Source organism: Eriocheir sinensis, chromosome 8, assembly GCF_024679095.1.
Source record: "Eriocheir sinensis breed Jianghai 21 chromosome 8, ASM2467909v1, whole genome shotgun sequence".
Taxonomy (NCBI): domain Eukaryota; kingdom Metazoa; phylum Arthropoda; class Malacostraca; order Decapoda; family Varunidae; genus Eriocheir; species Eriocheir sinensis.
In genome coordinates, this window is record NC_066516.1 from 16247812 (window position 1) to 16274415 (window position 26604).

General features: G+C 44.5%; 1 protein-coding gene across 1 annotated transcript in view; it reads right to left on the reverse strand.

Annotated features, from left to right (window-relative positions):
• The window catches only part of LOC126995601 (homeobox protein caupolican-like), a 149110-nt gene that overhangs the window by 74319 nt on the left and 48187 nt on the right, over positions 1–26604 (reverse strand). The window contains exon 3 of the mRNA XM_050855297.1: positions 19086–19204. Within this exon, the coding sequence (XP_050711254.1) occupies positions 19086–19204 (119 nt within the window). The remainder of the gene's footprint in view (positions 1–19085; positions 19205–26604) is intronic.

Genomic DNA, 26604 nt, shown 5'->3' on the forward strand with positions numbered 1-26604 from the left:
CTTCACCCTCACACCTACCTACCTCTCTTCCACCCTCATTTCTCCCTCTCATTCTCCTCCTCCCCCTCACATTTACCCACTCCCCTCCCCCCCGTCTCTCCCGCTACCCTCTCCCTCCCTCTCCCTCTCCCCCTTCTCCCCCCCCCCCACACACCTTGTCATGCAGGCGGCCACACTGCAGATATATTCCCTGACACATAGATGCGTTCAGAGACGGGCGTGTGGGCTGGCGAGAGGAGGGAAGGGAGGGGAGAGAAAGCGGTGCGGGGCGAGTCTGAGGGGAGGACGCAGCTTTGTTTTCACCGCTTGAGTGTCTACGTCAATAATGAAGCAGAGAAGGGGAGGCGGATCAGCGGCGAAGTGTTGGTAACCAGCAAGCAAAATGTGGACGACTGGATTTCAGGGACGATGTTGCAAAGGGTTCGAAGGGATTCTTTTTTTTTTCTTTTTTTTTCGTCTTCCTCTTGTTGTTGTTGTTGTTGTTGTTGCTTATCCCGAGTGAAAGAGAGGGTTTGGGAGAGAGAGAGAGAGAGAGAGAGAGAGAGAGAGAGAGAGAGAGAGAGAGAGAGAGAGAGAGAGAGAGAGAGAGAGAGAGAGAGAGAGAGAGAGAGAGAGAGAGAGAGATTCCCCCTCCCCCTAGATCCCTTCTGTCAGTTGTTTATTAATTTGTTCCTGATCCCTTATCTTTTCCTCACTTTAAGTATTTTTTGTTATATCTACTAGCTGTGATTTAATCCCCTAAAATCCCAATAATCCCCAACGTATATAAGAATAAATAATACATCAACAAATCCTTAATGAAACAAAGATACAGTCATGTGTGTGTGTGTGTGTGTGTGTGTGTTTCTCCCTGGCTGGGTCCTCACGGGTCCCCTCAGAGCTGAACGAAAACAAAACCCACCCACTGAGGTCCATTTTCCTCTTAGATTTATTTTCAGCGGCGGCCATAACTATTTCCCCTCATCTCCTCTCCGTTCTCTTCCTTCCTTTCCACTCCCCTCGCCGCCTCTCCTCCTCCCTCCTCTCCCTCTACTGCCCTCTCCACCCTTCCTTCTCCCTCCTCCCCCTCCACTGCCCTTCCCTCGTCTTCTCATTACTGATGAATAAGCTGGTCGGTGAGTTGATCTTCATTTTATCCCTCGAAAAATCTACGTCAAAGATATCACGAGCAGGTATATATTAACGGAGGAAAAAGAAGAGAAAATGGGAGAGTTCGACAGCATGTTAAATAAGCTTGATGAAGTATTAGTGACCATTTGAACCAAAGAATGAAGGAGAGGTTGAAATTGGATGCTTTGTATATATTCATTGTGTTGTTGCGCTCATTTTCCTTCTTACCATGACAACTTCGGAACGTTTGGTGGTGCTGTATGTTACTGTGGTTGTTGTTGTTGTTAGTGGTGGTGGTGGTGGTACTGGCAAAAGGAAAACGAATATATACAAAAACTAAAAGGTAAATAATCGGAATAACTGATAGCACAAAACTGATGCAGCAAATACGGATAACAAGATAAATGTAATTACAGTTAACAGAAGGACAGGAAGTAAACTAATTAAAAAAAAAAAGTGACACAAATGAAGCAAATGGTATACTGGTGGTGGTGATGGTGTTTTAGTTGGTGTTGGTTGAAGTAGTGGCGGTGGCTGTGGTGATGGTGACAAAGGGGAGGGGATGGGGATGGTGGTGAAGGTGGTGGTGGTGGGGAAGGGGACGGTATAGGGATGGTGATGGCTGCGGTGTTTCCTTAGCCAGCCAGCTCCCGCACCGTCAGCACCAGCAGCGAGAGGCAAAGAAAATGGTCTCCTGCGTTTCGTTGTCATAGTAATTTATCGTATCCTCGGTATGTTCATTTTGATAGGCCGTGTTGGCATTTTTTGTAGATAGTAAAAAAGGAGGAAATATAATAACAGATGGTGATATAAAAAAAATAAGTTCGATAATATGAGAAAAGTAAAAATAGTAGCCGTAATAGCAGCATCCGAAATAGTAGTAATAGTAGTAGTAGAAATAGTAGTGTCTGTTGTTATTCTTGTTTAGTTTCGTTATTTATAAGTGCTTCGTTGATGACATTTACTTGGGACGATCATGCTCTGGAGTTATTTACATCCATGCATAAAAGACCCGTTGCACTTTGCCTTTATAAGAACATAAAGTACATAAGAATATAAGGGGACTGCAAGAGGCCGACTGGCATACACAAGGCAGCTCCAGATTACCCGCCTTATATACTTGCTAAACGACGCCACAGTAAGGTTATGTGACCCAGAATTCCCAAAGACACGCAGACACTTGGCCACTAGCGGAGGTATTTCAGTTAATAGAATGAAACGAAAAACTGAGAGGAGAGTATTATGCTAAGATGGAGAAAACTGGAAGAAAACTAAAAATGAATAAGTGAACGAACAACGACTAGACGAAAGAAGAAAGCAAGAGAGATAAGGAGAATAATTGCACAAGGAAATGAAAGGAAAAATACTGCCAAAACGGGAAAGACTGCGACAAATAACTGAGCGGGAAGTGGAGGATAAATGAAAAGTAGAGGGCGGTGGTGGCGAAGAAAAGTTGAAAACGAGAAAAAACATGAAAGCAGCGGCGGTGACAAATGAGAGGAAAATATAAGGTATGAGGCAGGAGAGCGGCCATGAGGGGAGCAACACAAGAACGGCGGAGCGGGTGGAAACTTTGGCCTTATGTAGCTGTGCCATAAAGACTCTCCGGTGCTTATTTGGGGTCCTCATGAGCATCACTAATAATACGTCATCATCCGTTTCCTCCTCTTCCTCTTCTTCTTCCTCCTTCTCCTCATCGATTCGTCTTCTTCCTTCCTCCGCTTTCTCTCCTTCTTCATTCGAATTCAAGTTTTTTTTGCTCTTCCCCCCAAATTGAGATCATTTCAAGCTCATCTCTCTCAATCGCATCTACATATCCGCCTCATTTCATCTCTCTCCCCACCTCTTGTTTTTCTCCCTTCTCCCTCGTTCATGCCAGAAGTACTCTCCCTTCTCCCTTCCTTTTTTTTTCTCTCCAATAAGAAATCACTCCAATAGGCCTCTTAACTCTCCCTTTTCCCCTCCTTTCTACCCTATTTCCTTCCTTCCTTCCTTCCTTTCTTTCTTTTTCCTTCCCTCCCGTCGCCTCCCTCCCTTAACCAGAATCAGGCTGACGAGAACCATCTGTCAACGCCTTTTGGCCCGAGATCAGACGGGAAGAAAGGAACATTCCAAAACATTATTCCCCCTTCTTCTCCAGCCCTCTTCCCCTCCTCCTTCCTTCCCCTCCATGCCGCCACTACCCTCCGCCTCCTTACCCCTCTCCTCCATCCCCCCTTCCTCCTCCTCCTCTTCCTCCTCCTCCTCCTGCTTCTTCTCCCCCTCCTCGGCCCCACCTTTTCGCCATTATTCCAGAGGATTCCGTTAATTGGCTCCACCTTTTCCATGTCAGAACGGTTGGCGTCAATTTGCCGCCCCGTGTTGATTTTGCTGGGTCAGGCGAGGTCAAGGGGAATGGTTGGGGGGGAAAGAAAAGGGTGGGAGAGGAGGGGGGAGCGGGGGAGTGCGGAGGGCGGGAGGAGGGGAGGGTTGGAGAAGGGAAGATTTAGGAAGAGTGTGGGGGTGGGTGAGGGGTCCGGGCCTGACTCTCTCCGTGTGTGTGGGTGTGGGAGAGAAGGGAGGAGGAAGGAGGGGGAAGAGAAGGAGGGGAGGGATGGAGAGTATTCTGTGGCGTCGGAGTCATTTGGGGATAAAAAGGAGTGTGTTTATAGGGGGAACTGAGGTCTTTGGGGAGACTTGTAAAGGAAGGAGTTTGGGTGAAGCGATGGATGGCGGCCGGTGTATTTAGGGCGAAAGTTACCGCGGAGAAAAGGGAGTGAGAAGATGAGAAGGAGGAAGAGAGGGGACGAGGAGGAGGACGAGGAAAGGTAATAGGAAGCATTATTGTAGGAAGGAAGGAAGAAAAGAAAATAGGATTGAAAGAAGGAAGGTAAGAGGAGAAGGAGGAGTTACTGGAAAAGGAAGGAAGGAAGTAAAGAGCAGGAAGAGGAGAAAGAAGCGAAGGACGAGAACATGGAGGTGGAGAATGAATAGGGAGAGTTGCTGTAAAAGGAAGAAAAATAGGAGGAAAAGGAGGAAGAAGAGGAGCAGTAAGAGGAGGAAGGAAGAATATCAGGCAGGAAGGAAGGAAAAAAAAGGACGGAAGGAGGGAAAAAAAGGAAGGGCGAAAAAATGGAAGTTAATAAGTAAAACTAGGAAGAATGGAAGGAGGAGATAGAGAATGGAGAAAATTAAATAGACTCGAAGGAAGAAAAGTGAACTGAAACGAGAAATAAAACGGAAAAGCGGAGAAATGGAGAAAGCAAAAGCGATAAAACAATTGAAAAGAAGAATAAAAAGAAGGAAAAAATGGATGAATGAATAAAGAACACAGGAAACGCGAGAAGAAAAAACAATGAAAATAAAAAAAAGACGAGAAAACCAAAAGCGAGAGAAAGCGGAATATGAAAGAAGAAAGTAAAGCGGGATGAAAAAGATAACTCAACATCTAACAAAACTATAAGAAACAAGAAATGAAAAAAATAAGAAAAAATATATATAAGGAGGTGAAGAGGGGGATTGGTAACGCGATGAAGCAATAAAGAAGGTGATGATGAGGGTGATGGCGGAGGGTGACGGGAAGGGAGGGGATAAAGGGGAAAATTAAGGAGGAGTTAATTGAGGCTGTTGGAGTTAGGTCAATCATTAATTACAGAAGGGGGAGGAAGGGAGGGAAGGAGGGGAGAAAGGGAGGGAAGGGAGAGGAAGGGCGATTATACGGAGCTGCTCCTCTTCCCTATCCCTTCTCTTCTCCCACCCCCTTCTCCCTCTGCGCTCTCCCTTGCTCCCCTTCCTTTGGCCTCCCTTTTTGTGTCTTAGCGTGGAGCAACTCTAGGTGGTATATGGAGATAGATAGATAGAGAGAGAGAGAGAGAGAGAGAGAGAGAGAGAGAGAGAGAGAGAGAGAGAGAGAGAGAGAGAGAGAGAGAGAGAGAGAGAGAGAGAGAGAGAGAGAGAGAGAGAGAGAGAGAGAGAGAGAGAGAGAGAGAGAGAGAGAGAGAGAGAGAGAGAGAGAGAGAGAGAGAGAGAGAGAGAGAGAGAGAGAGAGAGAGAGAGAGAGTTGATAATTATAATTACTTGATATCTATGACCACATTTTTAAACCATCATTGTAACCTTGAACTTAGACGAAGATAAAGAAAACAGCAAATGGGAATACTTCTACAATTTACTAATTAGCACAAATGCCACAATTTTTGAAAACTGTCTAAAGTTTACGTTTAGGTTCAGCCAGGAAATAAATCACCATGACTCATGTTTTTGATGATTTTGTTATTCATGGTTTTGGTTTTGTTTATCTTCAAATAAAGAAAAAACATGGATGGATGGATACCACTGAAGGGAGAGGGTCGGAAGTAGGTGGGGCGGGGCGGGTCGGGGCGGGCGGCCCCAGTGTCTTCGTTCGTGAAGTTTTGAGGCTAACAGGAGAACTGGCGGCGGAACCTGCACTTCGGGGGCAGGGTAGGGGGAGTACCGAGGAATTATGGAGCAAGAAAAATGGAAATAGATAAATTAAGAGATAGGGGAAAGAACTGCTTCAGAGGACGCGTATAAATTCTTTTTTTTTCATTTCTCCCTCTCGCAACCGAAAGAGAGAGAGAGAGAGAGAGAGAGAGAGAGAGAGAGAGAGAGAGAGAGAGAGAGAGAGAGAGAGAGAGAGAGAGAGAGAGAGAAGGGTCGGCTCCGTCTCAATTGTCTATCGATTAAATCAGAGCGTCAGCAGCGGTGGCGGGGGCGGCAGCGACGGTGAGGAGAGCGGTGGCAGCGGCAGAAACGGGTAGCGATGGCGGTGTCGGCGACAGCGGCGGCGGCGAGGGTGGCGGCGTCAGCGGCTACTCGGTAAACAGATCCCCACGCGTGAGCACAATGGTCGCCGCGGCAGATGTTTGAGGGCAGCGGCGCCGCGACTTAATTCGCTTGATTAGAGTCTTGACCTCGCGGTGGTGGTGGTTGTTATGGTGGTGGTATTACTGCTGACGATAAAACTTGGACGTTGGTGAAGTTTAGGTGCTCTTGTTTCTGTTTCTACTTCATACAAACACAAACAGAAGTATAACTGCCCTTCCTCGTACATGGAACCATCAACGCATTATTTTTCCTTTCTCTCCCTGGTCTGTTCAATTTCCATTTTCAAATTAGACACGTTAAAATTCTGCTGGCAACACCTGCCTCTTGTTTGCTTATATCAATATATGTTTATTATGTACTTTGTTTGAAAATATTGGACTTGATAATTATATATATATAAAGCCTTTTATCTCGCTCCCTCTGGTCCACTTTAATTATAGACTTACATATCACGTTTTAATACACTTCAATGATGCCGCTATTTCCTGCCAAAGCTGTTATCAAGGACAGAGACAAATATAAAAATATGCTAAAATTCAGGAATTCACGTAAACTGAGGGATGTTAATGATGGTGATGTAGGAAAAGACATAATGATGATATGAATAATAATAAAATAACCGCCATGCAATATAAGGAAACAACAAAAAAGTTAAAGTTTAAAAAGGTTAAAGGAAATAAGAAGGAAAAAAAGAAGAAAAAAAGGAAAAAAAGAAAGGAAAAAGAAGAAAAGAAAATGACGGAAGACCATTACAAAGAAGAACGATCACAAAGGTCCTCCATTTGACACGAATCCGCAGAGGAACGATAAACACACAAACAAATAACAAACAGCAAACAAGCCTCGCGACGGTGTAATAAGTTCCCAGGAGGACACTAAGCAAACACACACACACACACACACACACACACACACACACACACACACACACAATGGAAGAACGCAAGGCAATGTTATATAAAGTCTAGAATACAACTGTGTAAACTCAGGAGGAGGAGGAGGAGGAGAGGAAGAAAAAGAAGAAAAAATAATAGATAAAAATAATGATAAGAAGAAAAAGAAAAGTAGAAAAAGAAGAAGAAGAAGAAGAAGAAAGGAAAGAAATTTGTTAATGATGAAAGAACAAAACAAGGCCAAGAATCAGGACAAGGAAAAAAAAACAGAAACAAAGCAAGACTACAGAGTAACATCAATAACAACAATAACTTCAGTAACATCAAGACGAAGAAAAGCAAGTACGAGAACAACGTAAACCACGAAAACAATGATATAACCTAAAGAAACACAGAGACGAGAATAAACCTGACCAGAAGAAAGACGAATGGAGAAGAGGAAGAAACAAGGATAAAAAGAAAAGACAGGAGGAAGAGAAGGAGGAGGAGGAGGAAAAAAGAGGAGGAAGGGAAAAGATAGGAGGAAGAAGAAAAAATAGGAAGAAAAAAACATGGAGGGAAGAGGCAGGAGGAGGAGGAGGAGGCTGAAAAAAAGGACGGATGGAAAAGACATGAACAGGAAGAAGAGGAGAAGAAGAGAAGAAGTAAGAGGAAGAGGCAGTTTGCGAGTATTACCGTTTTTACGCTCATCAGTGAAGCGATTTATCTTGCCCGTAACTCTCGCCACCACAGATAAATCTCCGGGCGAACCAGAGGAGTAAGTTGTATGGTGTCATTACGGCGCGGGAAAAAGAGAGAACCTTCCGCGGCCCTCCCGAGGTGACGCAGCGGCCCCGAGGCACGCCGGAGACTCACCTCTGTCCATTAACCTGATTTACACGTGAGTAATCTGCATCTTCGGCTCTTCCTTCCAAGCGCCGGGTGGTGATTTGTAGGGTTTTTCACATATCCTGCGACAAGGCCCGTGCGAGTCCCTGATGGGTTTGCAGTCTCTCCTTTTTTTGGTGTGTGTGTTTTTTAAGTTCGCCCTCAATAAGGACTTTTAACCCCGACCACGGCTCCTGCATGATTTGTGGCTTTCCCTGATGGGGGATTGATAATTAGGGTGAATCAGTGTGCTGGGACGTCGAGGCTGATGTGTAAGGGTGTGTAGGTGAGGGATGTCGGTGTAGAAGGCGTATACAAGGGCTGACACTACCGCATGTTCCAATCCGCCATATTCACTCTTTTCGTCTTGTCCGGTGTTAAGAAGGTTGTACATCATCCATTCACCTCCTTTACCTGTCTCCTTTCCTTCACCTTCAGGCCTTCCCTTTGCTCTCCCTCTCTCTCACTCCTCTCCCGGCCCACCAACTGCTTCTTACTGTAATTGCCCGCCGTTCAGTAATTGCTATAATGAACTGTATCATCCCAGTCTTTTGGAAGCAATCAGATAATGGGAGAATTGCAGGCCTTTCACGTATCATTTACCTCGAGGAGAAAAGATGAAAAAATACGTACTTTTACAACATGTTCATTACCCACGTTGAGGTCTCAGGAGGCAGGAGGAACAAGAAAACAGAAACGAGTACACAAACGTTCATTAGAAAGAAATTATGATGGTTTTGATTAACGCGGTGCACACACGAACCGCTCGTTATCCCGCGTCGCACGATGAACGCGGGGGCACACGTTAACCCTGAGCAACGAGGAACCGGCAGCCAGATGATCGTTGGCTGAGGGGAAAAAAATAATAACCGAGAAGTAACTGCGAGAGAACGAACGAGATGTGAGCAATTCGTAATAGAGGAGGAAGATCAAAGCAAGTAAGTAACCAACTGGAGAAGAAAATCAGTAATCAGGAATATAAAAAGAAAATTGCGAGGGAACGAAGGAAATGTGACCAGTAAGTAATAAAAGAGGAGGATTGATAATGAAGAAAAGTGAAGCAAGTGGAAAATACAGCAAAAAAAAGAGAGGTAATCAGAAATAAAACAAGAAAATGTTAGAAAAACAAGACGTGAGTAGAAATAATAAAAGAGGATTATTGAAGAAAACAGGAAATAAATTGAAAAAAGAGAAGTAATCGGAAATAAAAGAATAAAGTGCGAGAGAACGAATGAAATGTGAAGAAAACGTAGCAAAAGAGGAAAATTGAAAAGGGAAGAAAAGAAATAATAAGAAATAAACGAAGAAACAGTGAAAGAACGAGATGTGACCAAAAAGTAATAAACGAGAAAGACTGATAAAGAAAATAAAAAGTCAAAAATAGAGAAGAAAAGAAGACAGATAAGCAGATATATAACAGGTAGATGTGAAATAAAAGTGGAAATGGAAGAACACACATAATAAATTGGAGAGAAAAAAACTAATCATAAATAAAACCAAAAAAAATATGAGAGAACGCGATGTGAGCAAAAATAAACAGAAGAGAAAGATCAAAGACTACAGATTGCAAATAGGAAAAAAAAGGAAAGATATATAACTAGAAAATGGGAGAGGGAAAGGTGTGACCAAAAAGTTTATAAAAAGAAGATTAAATAAGTGAAAACAGGTTGAAAATATTAAAAAAAAATGGTCACCAGAAAAAAAAGAAAAAAATAAATAAACGAAATAAATGAGACAAGTTACCAAAACCAGAAAACAAACAGAGGAAACAACAGATAAACTAAGGAAAAAAAAAGTTAGACGCGTTAGCAAAGCAAAAAAGGTAAAAAGAACGAACCAAAAAATGAGAGTTAACAGAACAGAAAAAGACAGTGGAAAAAAAAGCGAACAAGTCGGAGGTTACGAAACTGGAACAAGACGAAATAGGAAAAAAGAGAGATAGATAGATAGATAGATAGATAGATAGATAGATAGGTAGAGAGAGAGAGAGAGAGAGAGAGAGAGAGAGAGAGAGAGAGAGAGAGAGAGAGAGAGAGAGAGAGAGAGAGAGAGAGAGAGATTGTTTATATTATGTACTCAATGATATGGGTGATTTTAGTGATTCTCTTACAATATACTGATGTGAGAAAAGAGGAGAGAAGGTTAGACTGCATCTTAACCCCAATTACGGGCACAATGAAGGGTTAAAGATGGGTAAGAAAGGGAAAGGAGAGGAAGGAAAGGGAGGGAAAGGGAACGGAACAGAACGGAAGGGAAGGAAAGGGAAGAAAGGGAGAGGGAGAGGAAGGGAAGGGTGGGGAACAGATGGGAAGGAAAGGGAAGAGAGGGAAAGGAAAGGGAACGGAACGGAAGGGAAGGAAAGGGAAGGGAGGGAGAGGGAGAGGAAGGGAAGGGAAGGAAAGGTGAGGGAAGGAAAGGGAAGGAAAGGTAAAGGAAGAGTAGGGAAGGGAAAGAATGGGATGGAAAGGTAAGGGAAGGGTAGGGAAGGGAGAGGATGGGATGGAAAAGTAAGGGAAGGGAAGGGAAGGGAAGGAAAGGGAAGGGAAGGGTAGGGAAGGGAAAGGATGGGATGGAAAAGTAAGGGAAGGGAAGGGAAGGGAAGGGAAGGAAAGGGTAGGGAAGGGAAGGGATGGGATGGAAAAGTAAGGGAAGGGAAGGGTTGGGCAGGTAAAGGATGGGATGGAAAAGTAAGGGAAGGGAAGGGAAGGGAAGGAAAGGTAAGGAAGGGACGGAAAGGGACGGGAAGAGATTGGTGCTGGTGCTGGTGATGGTGGTGGTCCTTCAAATTTAGATGCAAAGTGGTGATAGGTGTAATTCCAGCTTGTGTGATGGTAACGTTATGGAGATGGTGGTGATAGTGGTTATTCAGTGGTGTGGTTTGTGAGCTAATATGGCGCATGCTTTATTTATTGTCAGTGTGCGTGTGTGTGTGTGTGTGTGTGTGTGTGTGTGTGTGTGTGTGTGTGTGTGTGTGTGTGTGTGTGTGTGTGTGTGTGTGTGTTTGGTCGTTGTTCTTGTAGTGAATTAGGTGTTTGGTGCTTCAAATGGTGGTACTGGTGGTGACGATAATGGTGATGAATGTGATGGTGATGGGGCGAAAGGTTGGTGGGCTGTGGTGAGTGCGGTGACGATGATGTATGCTGGTTGTGGCGTGGAGGTGGTGGTGGTGATGGAGGTGGTGGTAGTGGTGGTGGAGGTGATGGTGAGGTCTTGGTGGTAATGAAAGGTGGTGAATCAAAACAATGCTCTCCCTTTTTTTTTTTTTTTTTTGCACAAACGGAGACAGACCGAGTGTGCAGGAAAACAACAACAACAACAACAACAACAACAACAACAACAAACAGCAAATAATCTCTGACTCCCTCGAAACAACACATGAAGACGTAGTTACTGACACCGTGAATGTTTTGACACCATAATGATCCTTACAATATAATGACGCCGAATCTACATCAATCAACGTATATTTCTCATTCATATTATATCCCTTGTTGTTGTTTTTCTTCTATTTAGTGCACTCCCTGTCGTTCTGTTATCTGTAATCACATTTATCTTCCCATCTATATTTGCTTCTATATTTGCTACGACAGTTTTGATATACCAGCTATCTCAATTATTTGTATTTTAGCTCACATACATATTCATTTTCCCTTCACAAAGTCTAACATTAATCTTTCTCTTCTGATGTCCATTTCCTGTAATTTATCTTTCTTCTAATCCATATTTACTGTTACGTTTTGTATGTTCAATCCTCTAGTCCCTTTTTATCATCCCAACCCGTTCTTGTACATTCTCCTTTATCATTACTCAACTAAATTCTGATCTATTTCCTCTATTTTTTATCTCCTTATACCCATCCTTCTCCTCTTATTAAACAACTAAATCCTCATCTTTTCTTCTATTCTTTATTCCTCTACACCCCTATACCCTCCCTCCCTCCCATCATCCCTCCTAAGACACTCACACCGTCAACTTACTTTAAATCGCCCAAATGAATATCCATCCGCCCAGAAATTACTCCTAAAAGGCTTTCTCTTTGGGCAGTCGTCGGCGGCATCCAACATTTCAAACAACACGACCAGCCTACTTAAGGTCTAGCGGCCGCCATCCATAATGCAGTGACCTTCATTCAGCGTCTAGACTCGGGGCAGGACGAGGACGAGGACGAGAGCGAAGAGGAGGAGATAGAGGAGAGGAAGAGGGAGAGGAGGAAGGGGGAGAGGGGGAGAGGAAGGGAGTGTCTATTTGATAGACGGGTGAAATTGGGAGTAATAGTAATATTAAATCGTAGTAGTAGTAGTAGTAGTAGTAGTAGTTGTGGTAGTGGTAGTTTGTGGTAGTAGTAGTGGTAACTGTAAAGATAATGCTGGTTGCTTAATTTTCATGGCGTTGTTGTCGTCCTTTTCAATAATGTTATAGGAGAGTAAAATTAAAGGAGGAAGAAGGAAAATAAAACAAAAAAATATATGAAAATCGTGCATAACTAAGCTAAAAGATAAAATAAGAGCAAAGAATGGAAGAATTGGAAGAGAATGTGGAGAGAACAACAAAAACTTAAAAAACACCAGAAGAGGAGAAATAAGAGACAGAAAGGAAGAGGAAGGAGAGAAGCTGAAAGAAGTGAATGAGGAGGAAGAGAACTGGAGAGCTTTTTTTTTTTTTTTACGCTAGTTTAAGTATCATCGACATTTTTGGTTTGTCGAAAGAATGCAGTTTTTGACACATTGATATCCATAAAAATAACATCGTTTGAGGAACACATATCGGTACCTTTAGAACGGCGAGCTTGAAATTCATGGCCCAGGTACGAGAGAGAGAGAGAGAGAGAGAGAGAGAGAGAGAGAGAGAGAGAGAGAGAGAGAGAGAGAGAGAGAGAGAGAGAGAGAGAGAGAGAGAGAGAGAGAGAGAGAGAGAGAGAGAGAGAGAGAGAGAGAGAGAGAGAGAGAGAGAGAGAGAGAAATGTTAGTTTTATTGTCTCTTCATCTTAGCAGCGGCGTAAGGTATGAAGTCAGATTGATTTACGAGAGTCTGTGTGTGTGAAGATAGATGGATACTTGAATAAATAACAGAGAGAGAGAGAGAGAGAGAGAGAGAGAGAGAGAGAGAGAGAGAGAGAGAGAGAGAGAGAGAGAGAGAGAGAGAGAGAGAGAGAGAGAGAGAGAGAGAGAATGAAAATATTAATAATGGCAATCGAGTTATTAGAACGAAACAAAAGAGAAAAAAAAACAGAAGACCGATAGGAAATTTAACTTTACCCAACAACCAAGTAAAAAAAAAACATAAATAAAACTAATAATAAAAAAACCCACACACACACACATCCTAGTATTCGTTCTCTTCAAACTTTCAGCGATGGGTTACCAATCATGCAGGGCGCCTAATTTACTTGTTGAAACCACAATCGCGTTTCTTCATTAATACGCGAGGCGGCCGAGGGTGTACATACATATTCTTTCAGAGGCGGCGTGAATACTGCAGCCCAGGTAAATGTTGCACGAGGTCTGAATCATGGATGTTTGCGCTCGGTCGTAGTCTCGCAGCACACCGGTGAGAGAGAGAGAGAGAGAGAGAGAGAGAGAGAGAGAGAGGGAGAGGGAGAGGGGGAGAGGAAGGGATACTCGCTGGACCTCCCTCTCTTCCCTCCCTTTCCCTTTCCACTGAGATGAGAGAGAGGAGAGAGGGAGAGAGGCAAGGGGAAGGAAGGGAAATGTGACAGAAGAGAGACAAGGGGCGGGTGTGAGATACAAGGGAGGGAGGGAGGAGGAAGGAAGGGAGGAGGGACAAAGCGAAGACCTCGTGAAGGACGCGTTGTGAAGGAAAATGAAGGAGGGCAGTTGAAGGTAAAATGGAAAAAGAATAACGTGGAAATAAATAGATGAGATGTGTGAACCGTCAATAAAGAAAATTACAATAAAGACAATGAATGAACAAATAAATGGTGGGGTTGTGAAGGTGATGGTGATGACTTAAGTATTGGTGGCAGAGTTGAATAGAATAAATGATGGACAGTATGAGTTATTTGTCAACCATTATAAAACAGACAAAAAAAATAAAAAGTGAAATAGTCGTCGTCAAAAAGTGAACGCCTGAAAAATCTAAATGTAGACAAAAGAAGAAAAAATATCCAGCGTGAAATAATAGATGACAAAAATACATGCATGCAAGATTGAGAAGACGGAACATGGACGAAGGAGAAGGAAGGAAGGAGGGAGAGAGGCGGTGGAGAGAGAGAGAAAGAATGAAAGACGGAGAGAGAGAGGGAGACAGGGCAAGGAGTGAGGGAGAACCGGAGGGACAGAAGTAGGGTTAGGGTAAAGCTGGCCAGGGGAGAGACAGAATCAGATGTGCGAATGTAAGGGGAGAAAGGGAAGGTAGACAGCTAGGTTGACGGGAGACAAGGGGACAAAGGAGAGCGAGCGAGAGTACGTAGGGAGAGCAAGCGAAAGGGACGAAGGAAGGAAAGGAAATGAAGAAATACCAAGGCCGAAAGCGAAGAGCAATAAGGGAGAATAGTAGATAGGGAATAAGGGAGAAAGAGGGATATTAAGATTAGCATGTACGTCCAAAAGGGAGAATGATAGGGATGAGTAAGGTTGGTGAGGGGAAAAGAGGGAAAGGAAAGGGATTTGAATATAGGAGTTATTAGACATTGTTAGTAAGCAGAAAACTAAAGAAGCTGATAGAGAGGAAAATGTTCGATAAAGGGAAGAGGTAAGAGACAACAGGAAAAGTAGTAGTTAGAAAAAGGGAAAAAAATTGAAAGGAAGGATTACATTAGAAAAAAATAATGAACAAAAGAAATAAGACAAGAAGGAAAGCAGGAAACTAATGACGAAGCTAACAGAAGAAAGAGGTAATTGACTGTAAGAAAAGTAGAAAGTAGCATAGTTAGAAAAGGGAAAAAAATATCGGAAGGAAGGAGAACATCAGAAGAAATGAACAAAAAAAATGAAGACAGGAAAGCAGCCGATAAAGAAAAAGGTTCAAGATGGGAGGGTCGGATGGAGGAGAGAAAAAAAAAATATGAGGAAGAATAATTAGGGCGAATACAAGAGAGGCAAAGGTAGGAGGAAAAGATGGATTGAATGACGGAGGGAAGGTCGGGTGGGATAGAAAAGAGGAAGAGGAGGCGGAAGGATGAGGTGTGACAGACGAAGGGAAGAAATACAGGAAGGGAAATGTAGTTAGAAAGGAGGGAAGCGTGGGATGGAAGAAAAGATTTGAAGGGAGATCGAACGCTGAAAGAGAAGGGAAAAGTAAATATAAAGGAAAAGAGAGTGAAATAAAAGAACATAAAAGGCGTAGAGAGGGATGAAGGAGGCATGCAGGGTGTTCAGAAAGAAAGGAAAACAAGGATTGAACGGAATAGTGGAATAGCAGAAAAAAAAATGTAAAAAGAGATGGAGGTAGTTAGAGCATTGGGAGAAAGGAGAAAGTGGATAGAAAGGAAGAGGGAGTTGAATAGAAGAAAATAAAAGGTGCGATGAAGGAAGCAAGGTGACGAAACAGAAGGAAAGGGTAGAGTGGAATAGAAGAAAAGAACGGGTGAAAAGAGGAGGAGGAGGAGGGAGGCGGGGCAGGGCAGGGCATTGAGTCAGCCGTGAGTTCAAAAGGGGAGAACAGGGGGGAGGGTCATGCACGGATAAAGAAATAATTAGACTTGTAATTACACGTTTTTGTTTTACTGCACGGCGGACCTGATGTCTCACACACGTAACGCTTCGCCTTTCATCCTGGCCCGTGTTTTGTGTAGTTATCATTTATTTTACGCCCCCATGCACGCTTTGATCCCCTCCCTTAACACACACACACACACACACACACACACACACACCAGCAAATTACTAAACAACTATACTTTCTTATGTATTGTCAACCACCTTTTCCTTTTTTTTCCTTTTGTTTCTTTCTTCTTTCCCTTCATTTTTTTCCAACCAAATTCTTTTCCTGTCCTTTGTTTTCCTATACTTTCTGATCCTCTTTTTTTCCATTGACGTTGGTTCCCTTTTCTCTCATATTAATAAATGTAAAATATATTGCTTAAGTCGATACCGGCATAATATTCATTTTGACGTGAACCCACAAAATATAATGCAACTAAGCCCTTGAATTAGTATAAACATCTGCAGCAAAAATAAAACTTTACATTTATTCAAATTTTAGGTGTAATAATTTCTTATCTTCTTTTGATCTATTTGTGGCTGCCTTACTTATCTTACTACTTCTGTTACTAGTCATTGGTCACTGTCTGCTTTTACTGCAAGGGAAAAAAAAATTGATGGAAAAAAACGGGCAGAGCAGGATTCGAACTGATGTTGCCTAAGAGTGCGAGGCGCGAGGCTGAGCTAAGCGTCGTCACGGGCTGTCGTCTCCTCGGTATGGTTTCCTGAGGGCGGCGGGCAGGTAGCGGCGGCATGCAGGATTTACCCCGCTGAGGCTGGCCGGCGGGCTGACCTTTGGAGTAAGCCTCTTTTCCCGGCGGAGGCGTGGGCTGGATTTGGTGATGGTGGTGATAGTGGTGTTAGTGGGCGTGGCAATGGCTGTGTTGTGGCGGTAATGGTGGTGGTGATGATTGGGATGATTGTGGTTTTGATGGTGGTGATGATGGTTTTAGTGGGCGTGGCAATGTGTGTGTCGTGGTGGTAATGGTGGTGGTGGTTGAGGTGATGATGGGAGCGGTTGTGGTGGTGATGATGGTGATGGCTAGGGTTGTGATTGTGACCGTGATAATTTTAGCATTGATGGCAGCATTGAATAAAATAGATGATGGACAGTATGAATTATTTGTCCACTTGCTTTTAAACAAACTACGCATTCTTATACTTTTTTTTCTATTTCTTCCATTTTTTTTTTTTTTTTTTTTTTGGTTGTCCCTTTTGTTTTTTGGTCTCCCTTGATCCCACTTTGCTATTTCCCTTACATTCCCCGCTCTCACTCCTTCGCCACAGTGTTTCTTTCTTCTTTCCTTTACTGCCTGACGCTTTGTTCCCCTTTGCTTTCATTCCCACGTCTACCTCCCACCGCTTGCTATTTTCTCCTGCTCTTCCATTGCTCTTCCTACTCATTCCTACGCCTTTACCTCCACTCCGCCTTGCACACCTGTCCTTACCTTGCTTTTTATTCAACGTACCTGCTCACACAACAGCGGAGGAGGACACTAAAGACTCACTGCTCTTTACTGTGGATTTCTTTCGGCTCACATCGGACTGCCAGCAACTATATTATTGAGCCATTGATTCGCGCGGGTTATATCAGGGGACACTACGGTTTATATCAAGGGGCCGGGTATAAATTCTGTTGTTGTCGCGCGGAGCATCTTGTGTGCCGGTGTAGTGGTTGCACGACACGCTCTTAAAGAAAACGCTGTAACTGCTGCATTAGGTCATGGCACCGTCCCTGCGTAAAGGTTAATATAGTACGTGAATTTTGCGTATGGCTGCAGTTACGGAGCAAATACATACATATCCTGCTCGAAATTTAAAGTATGGCCACTTAGTATAATGGAACGAAAGGTAGAAAATGAGGTACACAGCGAAGGACGATAACACACGAAACCTTCAATAGCGAAAATGTTCAGTGACAAGTTAGATAATTTATGACACGATATATTTAGCGTCCAGTTGGTAGAAGCCAGACATGGCGCGTTTCCATTAGATAGATATATTTTAGCTTCTTTGCGTTTGACATTATGTAGTTTCCAGTAAAAGTGATCATGGCATACGGCTGTTGCAGTTTTTTCTTTACTTTTATTAGTGAGTATTTATTTTTGGTTTTGAATAAGTCTCATATGTATCCTAAAATATTTCTTCAGTTCCACCTTTTTACCTTCCATATTACATTTTTATGAACGATGAAGACGACGACCTTTTGAATACATAATACGACTTTCTTGCTGCCACTAAGAGAAACTCGCTCCCTAACTCACCGGATTCATACAATTCTTCTTAAAATCTCTGCTCCGCGATGCCGCCATAAATTTAATAAAGACAAGAAACTCCCTGATTAAATTAGGTAACCAGAAGAGAACCAGAACTCCTTAATTGGCGTGCACGTGAAAGGAGCGGGCTCGGGGCGCTCACCTGGCCTCGGGGACCTCTTGGGATATTCACCTGGAATCTTTGATGAGTCAGAAGCGCCCCGGAATATTCCTCCTTGAGACACGTGTGACATATGGCTCCCCCGCCCACCTTCGCCTCACTCAGACATGACCCTTAAGTATCGCCAAGACGCAAGGACCACTTTCCCGTCCGCCCGAGAATCCCGAGCCAGGCTGAGTTGCATCATTGACGAAGCTCTGTACCGACTCCTATTCGTCACAGTTTTCCTGGTAAACCAAATTAGAGGAGCGGGTTGGTGGGCTGTCTCACAAAGCATGCCTCCCTCCTCCTCCTCCTCCTCCTCCTCCTCCTTCCGGTCCCTCAGAAGGTGCAGCCTCCTCGCCTGGAATGATTTCTCTAAGGACGTCAAGGGTTAGATGGAGGAGAAGGAGGAGTAGGAGGAAAAGTAAGACTGATTAGGCGAAAGATGGATACGAAAATAAGTGGGAAGAAGATGGAAATATATCAATAAAAACATTGACGGAGGAAAAATTAATGCAAAGTACAAGGTGTACTTATGCGTGAGAGAGAGAGAGAGAGAGAGAGAGAGAGAGAGAGAGAGAGAGAGAGAGAGAGAGAGAGAGAGAGAGAGAGAGAGGTAATAACAATTTCATATCGTTCATCAAGTGCAAGTATATATGATTTTCTTACTGCGCACCTGTTTGTTATTGGATCGGGTACCATGTGTGTGTGTGTGTGTGTGTGTGTGTGTGTGTGTGTGTGTGTGTGTGTGTGTGTGTGTGTGTGTGTGTGTGTGTGTGTGTGTGTGTGTGTGTGTGTGTGTGTGTGTGTGTGTGTGTGTGTGTGTGTGTGTGTGTGTGAAAGTCGGTACAAAAGACAGGTGTTGGCTCCCTGGCGTCACGTGCAGTACAGGTGTGCGGCGCTGAGACAAAAAATCCGCAGTACACAGCCCCATAATCACATCCTTCCACTTTTGCTGCACTTTTGCCCGTACTTTATTTCACCGAATGCTCGCTTATCCTCCAGCGGTATACCTTTCCCGCTACCTCTGCTGCTTTTGTTTTCCGTTACTGTTTATTTCGTCATATATATATACCACTGTGTTTTGCTGTATTCTTTTGTTTTCACCATTACAACTTCTCTCTAAACGCTGCTAATTTCGGGGCTGACTTAGCTTTTATAATTGTTTTTCGTTGGAGTGTTTTGTTGTTTTCACCATTACAGCTTCTCTATAAACACCGGCAACTTCGGGACTGACTTATCTCTTTCATTTGTTTTTCATTGGTGTGTGTTTATGTTTTCCCGTCAACGTGGCACTGTTCTTACTCACCCGTAGGCGGCGAAGGTGGGGTCGTAGGGGTAGTAGCCGGCAGGAGAGGCCCCAAGGCCACTCCCGTACATGGTGGAGACGTCAGCGGCACTTCCGTCCTTCATGCCATACCCGGAGCTCTGGAAGGCAGAAAGAAAAGATATGTCAGAATCATATAAGCGGATGAAATGCATGTAGTACAGAGGAACAGGAGCTGAGAAAGGCGAAGTAAAGAAAGAGTCCTCCATTCCATACCCGGAGTCCTGGAAGGAAAGTAGAAGACGTGGGATAGAATCGTATCGGAGTAAAACATTTCTTCTTCTTTCCATCACTCTCTCCTTCCTCACATTCATCCCTTACTTACTGAAATGCTGAAGAGGAGTAAGAGCTGAGAAAAGAGAAGAAAAGAAAGTCATTCATCCCCTGCCTTAAATTCTAGAATGAACATAAGAACATAAGAACGTAAGGAGTCTGCAAGAGGCCATGAAGGACTTAGCATTAGGTATTTAACGAAGGCAAAAGAATGAGAAACAACGATTAGAAAGAGTAGGAAAAGAGTTAAAAAAGAGTGAAAGGAACTGCATATACACGAAAAACTGTTGAAGCAAGAGGAAAAGTATATCGGACGAAGAATATTAAGGAAAGAAACAGAGAAAGGAAATAGTAAATGGTAGAGTACCTAAATAAATAAGGAACTCGCCCAAGAGGAGAAAGGATAGAAACGAATAAAGATTAAGAAAAGAAAGAAGAGCCAGAAAGTATAGATTAGAAGGTAGGGACAAATAAAAACAAAAAAAAGCCTGCCCGTTCTGTTCTCTTGTCATCTCATTCCACTGATGGCCACAAATAATTGTATCATCAGGAGGGAAAAAAATAAGAGAGAGAGAGAGAGAGAGAGAGAGAGAGAGAGAGAGAGAGAGAGAGAGAGAGAGAGAGAGAGAGAGAGAGAGAGAGAGAGAGAGAGAGAGAGAGAGAGAGAGAGAGAGAGAGAGAGAGAGAGAACAATGGACGTGACTCGATAAGGCAAACAAGGAAGGTTAAAAAATCCCACTGTTTCGAGTCCATTATTAAGAGATCCAGTCCTCTTGAGGCGCTTATTGCTGCCCCTTGTCCCGCCCCGCCCTTTGACCGATGACCAGGAAAGGGAGAGAAAAAACGCTTCATTCAGCTTCTTGACCCATCCCCCCCCTTCCTCTCCCTCCTCCTCCTCAGTCTCATCCTTCTCTTTCCTAACCTCCACTTGCCTCCACCCCTTCCAGAATAAAGTGTTTCTTCTGAATTAATATAAAATGTGTTACTCTCTCCTCCTCTCCCCTTTCCTCTCTCTCCTTTCACCTTTTCTCTCCTTTCCCTTCTCCCCCTCCCCTCTTTCTCTCCTCTTCCCTTCCCACTCTCTTCTCTCCCCTTCCCTCCCTCACCTCTTTCCTTTCCTACTCCCACTTCTCCCTTTCCCTCCTATCCCCTTCCCATTTCTTCTCCCTCCTCTCCCCCTTCCTCTCCCTCTCCTCTCCCCTTTTCCCTCCCTCTCCTCCTCCTCCTGTCCCTCTTTCTCTCTCCAGGTTTTAAGGTGAAAGAAGGCGAGCGGACGCGAGGGAAGTCTTAATTGTCAAAAATTCGCTCGAGGTTTCATGGAGAGGAAGATATTGGTGCGTGTGTGTGTGTGTGTGTGTGTGTGTGTGTGTGTGTGTGTGTGTTTTGGGGTGAAGGGGGTGAAGGGGTTGGTGTTGGGGTGCTTGGGGGGGTTGTATAGGGTTGGGTTTAGTAAGAGGATTGTCTGTCTGTCTGTTTCTCTGTATATATGTATGTCTCTCTCTCTCTCTCTCTCTCTCTCTCTCTCAAACTCACCAGCACACTCCCCGACAGATACCCCACCCCCCCTACAAGGCCCCCCTTCCTAATCCAATACAGCAAGAGTCCCCCAACAACGCAGAAGTCCCCCAGCAGTCTTCCACGAGTCCCCCGCCTCACCCCTACCTCACCACCACCACCTCCACCACCACCACCGCCGCTCCGCCATTTTCTCCGCACCTGCCTCGCTCTCTGCCTGTCTTCTCGCCATGCACAGCAGCTGACCCCTCCTCTCCCTCCTCTCCTCCTCCTCTTCCTCCTCCCCGACCTCCGCCACCATCCGTGCTGCATCACTCCTCTCTCTCTCTCTCTCTCTCTCTCTCTCTCTCTCTCTCTCTCTCTCGCTCTCTCTCTCTCTCTCTCTCTCTCTCTCTCTCTCTCTCTCTCTCTCTCTCTCTCTCTCTCTCTCTCCCCCTTTTTCTCTATCCATCATTTACTCTCCTTTCCCCTAGCTCTCCCCTCTACTGCATCCTTCTCCTCTCTCTCTTTCTCTCTTGCGTTTTCTCAACTCGTCCACATCTCTCTCTTATCTATCCAGCAGCTTGGCTTATTTACTTTTTGCCATTCACCACCATTTTTCTCTTTCCTCTCTCTCTTTCTCTTTCCTTCCTCACACTCACCCTCTCCCTCCCCTCCCTTCATTTCCTTTCTTTTGTCTCGCTTTCTTCACCTTTCTCTTTCCGTTTCTTTTCTCCGTCTCTCTTGCCCTCTCTCCTTCCTCCCCTCCTCCCTTTTTCTCTCCATTCCCTCCCTTATCCCCCTTTCTGTCTTCCTCCCTCCCTTCTTCACGTTCTTTTTGCTCCCCTTCTCTCCTTTCCCTCCACTTCTTCCTCACCAGCATCCTCTTCTCCGTCTCGTCTTCCTTCTCTACCTCCCCTTCTCTATCTCTGTCTCTTAGCGTCCTTCCGCACAGCTGCTGGGTGTCATTATCAGCTAATTAACTTATTACACGATATCCTCCTAAGTACTAATTAATCCTTCATATTTTGTACGTAAGTGATAAGTATAGCTTCGTTTTTTTTTGCGTGTGTATATATATAATTTTATTCTCCCTCGCCTTCGAGTCACCTGGCAGCACAGCGGGACCTTGTTTAACACCTTGAATGTGTGTTATTAAGTGTGTGTGTGTGTGTGTGTGTGTGTGTGTGTGTGTGTGTGTGTGTGTGTGTGTGTGCTTACTTTTTATATCTTTTTATGTAGTTCTTTTATATATCAAAGCTGTCCTCTTTTTTGTATACGTATTTAATTTTTTTAGTGTTGATAATAATGCTGTACTTGTCTCGACCCTGTTTTTATCTTCGTGAGTAATTTACGTTCCTGTTTTACTTTTTTTCCTCTTTTTTTGTTGTTGTTTGAAGCAGATGTCGATTCTTCTCCCACTTCCTTCTTCTCTCCGCTCTCTCACCTGTTCTTGCCTTCCATTTTACATTCCTCTTCTTTCTCCACTTTTCATTTTCTCATTTACTATTGCGTTTCAACCCTTCCGTCTTTCTCTTATTTTTATTTTTCACGTTGCCATAACCAATTCCTCCCCTTCTCTAAATCTTTTTCCTCTTCTAAATGTCCAATGCTCCTTTCCTTCCCATCCCACACTACCACAGCAACCACTCCACTCTTCCACTTCCATACAATCCTTTATTTTTTTTCTTACCAATATACTCCACCATTCCAAAAATTACCTCTTCCGCCATTACTTCCACCACTTCTCCCTCCACCTTCACCACCACCACCACCACCATCACTACTAAGACATCACGCCCGCTGCATTCCCTCGCTATTTTAATTAGTGTCTGCGATCTGTTACACTGGAGGGAGGGGAGGAGGAAGGGAGAGAGAGAGGAGAGGGAGAGAGAGTGAGGAAGGGAGGGAGGGAAGCTTGGCAGAGTCGGCGGAGGCGGTGGCGGCGATGGGGGAAAGGAAGAAGCTGGATAGAAAAAAAATGAATGATATTAATAATGGTTATAATATAGGAGGAGGAGGAGGAGAAGGAGGAGGGAATAAGTCTGCGAGGAATGCATTAACGTGTCGAGAGAAGCAAAGACGGAGGGAATATTAAGAAGGATTTTATCTGTTGTATTTGAGTTCCCTGAATTGATGACGAGGATCAGTTACCTGGGATTTAGTTATTAGGGGACAGGGATTGGAGGAGGAGGATGTGGAAGGGGGGTGTCAGGGATGACGGTGGGGAAGAATTAATACAAGGAGGGTGTTGAGGTATCCTGCTTCTTGCTTTTCTCTCTTCCCTTCTGTCTATATGCATGTATGTATGTATGTATGTTATTGTGTATGTATTTGTGTGTGTTCGTGAATATTCTTGTCTATCTTTCTCTTTCTGTGTTTACCTGTCCGTCATCCATCCACCTGCCGCAGCTGCCTCACCTGGCCTCCTGCGACACGCCTCCCACCTGTGCTGATCCGCCTCGTCGATAGCATGCTAATAGTGGACCGCCATTAATGCGGCCTAATGGATGGCATTGGCGTCCGAGTGCTTATTGTTTTCTCTCTGATTGTATATATGTGTCAAGCGTTTTCTTTCTCCCTCGCCTCACTTCTCTCCGTCTCTCTCACCCTCCCTCTGCCTCTCCTCTTTCCAGTGCTTGTCCTTCCCTCCCTATAACTCCTCTTCCTCTCTTCCTCCCTCCAACACTAACCCCTCTCATACTCTCTCTGTCTTTCCTCTCTCCAACACTAGTCCCTCCCACTCTTCCTCTGCCTCTGCTTCTTCCTCCAATATTAGTCCCTCCCACCCTCCTTCTGCCTCCCCATCTCCCTCCAGCATTAGTCCTTCTCCCCCTCCCTCTGCCTCTCCTCCTTAGCAAAGAAGTGTTACGACATGCTGGTGCTATATCGCTTGGGCAGGCCGGGTTATAATGAGCTCACGTTTACCTGCCGCTCCTTGATCACGTGATATATTTCAGGCGTTCAATAATCCTTACTCGGGTGTCTAATTATGGAGGTGCTATTCATTACTCACCCTCTTTGGAAATTACACACATTAGGTCTGCGACAGCGTATATATTTAGTGTGTGCGCGGGTATTTTTTTATTTTTATTGGAACAGTATTGGCAGTATTGTTTTGGCAGTGAGGGATGCGAACGTAAAAAAAAAAAAAGAGGTAGGATATAAAAAAGACTACATTTTTGCCGTTAAAGGAAATGACGAATGCAATCTATTATGAAAGGGATGTGGACGGCCATAAAATAAATGATTTACAGCTGGTCGATAGCGCAAGAACAGGGAGACAGACACAGAGAGAGAGAGAGAGAGAGAGAGAGAGAGAGAGAGAGAGAGAGAGAGAGAGAGAGAGAGAGAGAGAGAGAGAGAGAGAGAGAGAGAGAGAGAGAGAGAGAGATCCCCCTGGTCGCTCGACTCTCTACATAAGGCCCCTGTGTCTATACAAGCGATATTAGGTCCCGGAGAAACAATACATCTCTCAATGGAGTCGGATCGTTTATAAACACTACCGGATCCTCTATCGGCGCCCCGCAGAGAGGCTTCTTGGTATTCAGTCCTCCATCCACACTTGTTTACATAGAGAGAATAAGCTCGCCTCCGTCGCCGCCGCCGCCGTTTCTGCCTCCGCCGCTGCTGTCGCTATACATCCACAGAGACCACCGCCACCGCCGCCTCCATCCAAGTCGTGTGAGTCGCTAAGGATGTCGGTAATAATCGGGGAAGGTAATGGCATTTTCCTCTCTCTCTCACTCTCTCTCACCCCTTAATTTCTTTTGTTTTATCGTAGGAAGTGAGGCAAGAAGGAGCGAACTTCCGATACCATTATTTAGGGATATTAGTGTCCTATGTTATCCGTAAGCAGATGTCCGCTTCGGCTTCCCTCTCCGGCAGCAGCAGCGCGGAAAGACGAAGGGAAGGAATGTCTGAGAGAAAAGGGGTAAGGCACGACGGGCGGAGGAGGAGGAGGAGGAGGAGGAGGAGGAGGAGGAGGAGGAAGAGCCGCAAATGCGTTATCCATGTATCGCGGAGTCATAAAGATAATCAGAATTGTTTCGCTGTGGACAAAACCAGGGAAACCGTCGCTTAGTTCTGCTTTATCAGTCCAGGACATCCGCCGCTTCCTTCCTCTTTTACCCTCACCTCACTCCCCTTCTCCCTCCCTCCCTACATGCTTTCCCCTCACTCCCCCGTCCCCTTGTTCCCCCCCAGGGTACGTCGCCCCCTCACTGCCCAAGGAAACGTCCAGTAAGTCTCATGATGCCGCAGTTCGCGTTGAATACGAGAGAGGGATTCGGGTAAGCGGGGTCAGGAATTAACCAGATCCCACAGGTAGTAAAAGGCTATTAAAATGTGACAGGTGTTGAAGCAGATGAGGGGAGAGAGGCGATACACTCTGATAGCGACACCACACACACACACACACACACACACACACACACACACTGTACTTAATCATCGTCTGTCCGTCCGTCCGTCCGTCCGTTAGTTGCTCAAGGCCGTACTTCCACTGGCTTTCACTCGCCCAGAAAAAAAATATATCGATCTTTTTTCTTTTAGTCTTTACCAGAGCTGGGCATCGCTAATGAATTTGAACTTCCGCTATCACAAATCCGCTAACTTATGCCATAACTTTCGCAATCGCTATTCTGCAAATTTCGAGATATAGTTTAACGCAATCCCAAATCCGCTATCGCAAATAGCTACACAATATTTGCAGTCTTCCGCCACAAAGCTTGACAACGCACACGCAAACCGCAAACAAAAGTTATATTCCCAATAGCTCTCGAAACTCTTTTCACACTGTTTACGATGTAATGCTGTAGCTATGCATTCAAAGTTACAATTTTTGTTTTAACGCTAATCCGCAAATTAGCGACCTTTTTGTCACAAACGCAAATCCCCAAATGAAATGGAGCTTCTGCTATTGCGGATTTGCAGATTTGCGGACTAATTAGCGGAAGTGCCCAGCGCTGGTCTTTACACACATTTTCGGTTCACATTTTTCCACCTGTTTCTTTCACAGTCACGTCACGTCTGTCTCGAAATGACTCTGGTTGGTTAATCATTATTTCGCCACCACCTTTACCGCGCATTTTTACTTAGTCATTTTGTGTTAATTTTCATCTTACTATTTCTTCACCACTTATTTCTGCTGCTATTGCTGATGATGATTATGATCTTCCTCCTCCTCCTTCTCCTCCTCATCATCATCATCCTCATCATCATCATCATCATCATCATTTATCATCTTATCATCTTATCATTTTGAAGCGAGGAGGAGGAGGAATGCAAAGAGGAGGTCAGGGAGAGGTGAGGCAGGTGAGGCAGGCATCGTAGGTCTGCGTGAGGCTCCCGCGGTGATATTGACGGAGGAATTAGGTGCAAATTGCCCTCACTCTCGCGGTAAAGACTAATGAGACAGGATTATGAATAGTAAAAGGAGCCTAAATTACTGTTCTATTGATGGGGCAAGAGGGACCTCCTGCGGCGAGGGGGTGAGCGGCTAGCCAGGTAACACCCCGTGACAGCCAGGTGAGTCGGGCGATGACAGGTAACAGCGGGGAGGTAATGTACACCATCAACAACAATGAGCACCGGAGGAAAGAGGGACGCGAGAGGACTGTTCCCGCGACCCACTACATGGCTGAAGGGAGGAAGAAAAGACGGAAGGAAAGGGAAGGAGGAAGAAAGAAAGGGCGAGGGAAAGGATAGGTATGTAAAGGGATATTGGGAGAGT